This window comes from Nicotiana attenuata, chromosome 1, assembly GCF_001879085.1.
Source record: "Nicotiana attenuata strain UT chromosome 1, NIATTr2, whole genome shotgun sequence".
Taxonomy (NCBI): Eukaryota; Viridiplantae; Streptophyta; class Magnoliopsida; order Solanales; family Solanaceae; genus Nicotiana; species Nicotiana attenuata.
In genome coordinates, this window is record NC_031989.1 from 100,468,809 (window position 1) to 100,473,295 (window position 4,487).

The window sequence follows — 4,487 nt, forward strand, 5'->3', positions numbered from 1 at the left end:
TGCACTTCAAAATTAACAAGTTATATATGGAAATTCCCATCGATTTTGCTATTTTTTTTTAGAAAGAGTATTTATTGAATATAATTCCAGTACAGAGAAAGTATTTTTTTTTTTTTTTTTAAAAAAAAAGTTATCTTCATATCTTAAGTGAATTGATCTCTATCTAACGTAAGGAGTTGTTTTTTAGTTCTTAAGTGAATTGATCTTTATTTAATGGTAAGCATTCATAGTTAATTAAGCGATCGAAGATTTATCTCACTATATTCTATTCCTTTTATTTTTTAAGTGCTGGGTATTGGTTAATTATCTAAAAACTTATATTCCTGTGCATATTGATTTCAACGTTTTGGCATCCCATTCTTGATTAATTAATTTTATGTGATTTATGAAGAGCTAGAGGTAAGAGTTGTGATTTTCTATGTATCAGCAATCTCCATCGATAACCTAACATTGTATAGTTGACTTAGCTGGAAAACTACTTTTTTTTAATATTAAGATTTTCATTAAATAAATTTCAGAGAAATAAAGGTAAATAGGAACACCAACGTAATTACGTCAATATAGTATTCTGTTTGTTACAATTTATGTGACACACTTTTCTTATTTAATCCGTTCAAAAAATAATGACATATTTTTATATTTGAAAATAATTTAACTTTAGTATATTTTATCTTTAATGAGAAATTAGTATAGCCACACAAATGTTATGGAATGTTTGAGACCACAAGTTTCAAAAAAAAATTTCTAAAAAAAAAATCGGTGTCAAGTCAAACTATATCAAAATAAAATGAAACGGACGGATCTGTTTAAGTTACCCAAATTCTGGTTCAAGCTTCATTATATTTTACTTTCAAAATCTGAGATCATAATAATTAAAATTCCGTGGTAAATTTTGAAGGTTAAGGCCCCGTTTGGCCATACATTTTGGCACCATTTTCTCAAATCTTTTTTGAAAACATTGTTTGTTTATAGATTAATGATCTATTTTTGAAATATTTCTGAGATTATTTTTCAAGTTCCCAAAATCTAGTTTAGGGTAGATTTTGGGTGAAACTTGTTCTCCCACTCACAAAACTTCAAATGTTTTTCAAATAAAATGCATGTCCAAACATAATTTCAACTTCCAAAAATTATTTTTCAAAACTACTTCAAAAATTATTTTTTCAAGTTTCAACTAAATCTATGTCCAAACGCTAGCTAAGTAATTACCAGGAATATCAAGCTTGATGCGATTTCCAAACAATATGTAATGAGTATCTGTAAAAGCCCAATCATGGATCATTAAGTGGTCTGCTATGTCGAATTCCTGGCTTTGCAGCAGCTGGAAGTTGGAATCAAATTCTAGATAATAAACCAAATTAAACCAAAAGTATCGATCAGTACTATTAGAGACAAAACCAAAGAACAAAACATGATTTGGATTTATTTAGTTTTATATTGGCTTTGTCATTCTCTTGTTAACGTAGCATTGCATGTGATGTTGATACAAACAAACATTAACATATACTATAAGAAGTTGGATCATTGGAAACATAAAAAAAAAAAATATACTTAGATAATCCTTAGCTCTTTGTCTTTTCTCCTCCTTGTTTTAGATTTAGTACTATGCCAATTAAGGCTCTACGAATATTCTCTTTATAAAGGTTTAAAATGTATGTATTGCTAGTATAAATGGTTTTATATATTAGCATGTCATTTTAAAGGTAATTAAAAACAATTTACCTATAATATAGAACTGATAACCTAAAAAAAATATTACAAGGAAAAAGCTTGTTTTTTAAGCATGTCCATATTTCTGTTTCTTTCTTTTTTTCCCAACTTTTTTCTGTTGTTTTACAGTGGAAGTTACCAGCGAAACCTAAACTTTGGAACAAGCACCAATATTAGTGCAATGGATTCTTAGTTCTTATAAACATTTTTTCTTTAATTCTTTCCCACTTAAAGACTTGTTTACTTTCTAAAACTAAAAAAATAAACGAAAAATCAATTCAAGTTCATAACCAAACTTAACTTACCGTAAAATGTAAAATTACTCCGAGGGAGTAACATATCCTCTGCGTTGCATGACATGATCAAAAGTCTGTTTCTACGAGTATCAATCTTGTAATGGGACAACAATCTCTTTGGAGACATCTTAAATACCCCTGAAAATACCCACCAAAAATATTTATCACGAAAGTCAACCTTATATATTTAAATAGAAAAATAAAAATAAAAAGGACTCTGCAATACGAGCATAAGTCAGGTAATTTTGTATAACAAGTTAAAATACATACACCAATAATATAAACGTTATAAGAAAAAAAAAAAAATGTGTTGTAGTATAGTAGTACATACCATATAATATGGGCTTCAAGATTTGAGCAGCAACATCCAAAAAATCACCATTAAATTTTTGTTCTTCTGCTAATGATTCACAGTTGTTGTTGATGAGCTCAAATTTCCCAATAGTTTTCAAAGTTTTAGAATCAATCTCATAAGGATCACCACCTTCCCACAAGCAAAACAACCTACCACCCCATTGTAACACACTAGTATTAGCCACATTCTTCATTACCTTAGTGTTACCAACCATCTTCCCACCTTTCAGGACCGAAAACGGGCCCCGGTGAGTGAACCGCCATTTCCCGGTCACTGGGTCCCGCTCCTCGGCCTGAGCCTCCGTCTCAATGTACCTAGCCATGAACTTAACCTGACCTGAACCACTATCAATTTCAAATGTCCTTAGGTAACCATGGCCATCTAAAGGGTGCACCGTGGACCCATGATCATCGGCGAAAAGGCCCGGCCCGGTGAGATAATACTTCCCCGAGGGAAAATCGGTCGGTATGGCGCCTTCCACGACACGAAGGGTGATGGGTTCAGTGGCCTCTGAACGTTGGGACACAAAAAGGAATTGATAATCCCAAAAGGCAGTAATTGTATCATCAATTTCTGGTACTGGTGTATAAACTTCGTGAGTTGGTGATGTAGTTATTGTTATGGCTCGTGGTACGTGGCTTGGCAATGTTATGTGGCTCGCCGTGGACGGCAACTTTGCTGGTGGCAGAAGCCTTGGAGGAATAATATTATGGCAAGCTTTGGCCTGCATTTTGGCTAGCTTTTGTTTTCTAGAGGGATGGCAGTGATACAAATTAACAAACCAGTGAACTACCTATATATAATATGTAAGTTTACATCACCCTCAACCCCACTCCCCCTTCCCTCCCTTGTGGCGGATCCAATGGCGGAATCAGAAATTTCATTAAGTTAGGATTCGAAATATAAAGTCGAAAACATACAAAAGAGTCAAGGTAATTCAATAATATCTATTGTTTATATATGAAAAAACCAATATACAATGAACCCTTCCATCCAGTGGCGGAATCAGAATTTTTACTAAGGTAGGGTATCAAAATATAAAAATATTAGATACACCAAAAAAAGTTAAGAAAATTCAACATATAATAAATATACATAAAATAAAAATGTTTATCTAGCAATATAATGTAATTTTCCAATGAAGGGGTATCGATTGACACCCCTTGATTGAATGTGGCTCCGTTACTGGTTATACCCCATAGCTCCGTTCCTGAGCGGATCCAATTATGATTCGCGAATTCAACAAAATTCAATGTTTTAAAGACGAAATATATATATATTTGAGCGTTATATATAGCTTTTTTTTTTTCTAAAAGAAAATATAACATATATTAATTAGTAGCAAAAAATATATAAATAGAGTTAGATGTATATTTTAAAACTTACTCTTGTAAGTTAAAACTTAGCATATTTAAATTTGGATTCGTCAGAGTTCACATCACCGTCCCAAGAGAATTAAAAGAAAAAGTACTCATTTGGAGTGAGTGGTGGGGAAGGAAACAGTCAAAAGCTTTCTTTTCGTTTGGCTTCTATTTAATTTTCTTGGCAATGACGAGTTGTCCTATGCTTTGGTAAGATCGTATGGAATTGTAAAATGTCTTGGTGGGACTATGTCACCACATTCAGATTTTGTAAGTTACTTATAGTATTCAGACAATTAATTAAGGTGGTGGACCTTTTATGCCTCTACCTTTTTCTTAATTGGAAGACAAACTCCTATTTGCTTATTGTACGAGCTGAGTGCAGAAATATATATATATATATATATATATATATATTGTTTGTTTGTTGTTTGCTACCTTTCTTCAAATTTCAAGGAATATGCCGTCTTAGTTAAATTCCAAAAAGCTGCATAAATTTCTCCTCTATTTACTGCTTCTTTTAACTAGCCGGCCAATTTTTTTAAGTGTAAGAGCTGACATACACATAAAAAATGATAGGAGTATAAAGTTCGAAATAGTCGAAATACATAAACGACACCTTTAAGTTGTCGTCAACGATCAAATAAACACATCAACTAAGTCCTTTTTCATATTGACACTTCAAGTGGTTGTTAAGTAGATCAAGTAAACACCGGATACAGTCAGTTCACCTCGCGTGTCATGCACTTTCGGAGACGCACGTTG

General features: G+C 32.3%; 1 protein-coding gene across 1 annotated transcript in view; it reads right to left on the reverse strand.

Annotated features, from left to right (window-relative positions):
- Positions 1-3,111, reverse strand: part of LOC109238974 (carotenoid cleavage dioxygenase 7, chloroplastic-like) — a 6,034-nt gene extending 2,923 nt beyond the window's left edge. The window contains exons 1-3 of the mRNA XM_019405475.1: positions 2,338-3,111; positions 2,016-2,144; positions 1,210-1,341 (exon numbers count right to left, since the gene is read on the reverse strand). Coding sequence (XP_019261020.1) covers positions 1,210-1,341; positions 2,016-2,144; positions 2,338-3,091 — 1,015 coding nt within the window. The 5' untranslated portion in view covers positions 3,092-3,111. The remainder of the gene's footprint in view (positions 1-1,209; positions 1,342-2,015; positions 2,145-2,337) is intronic.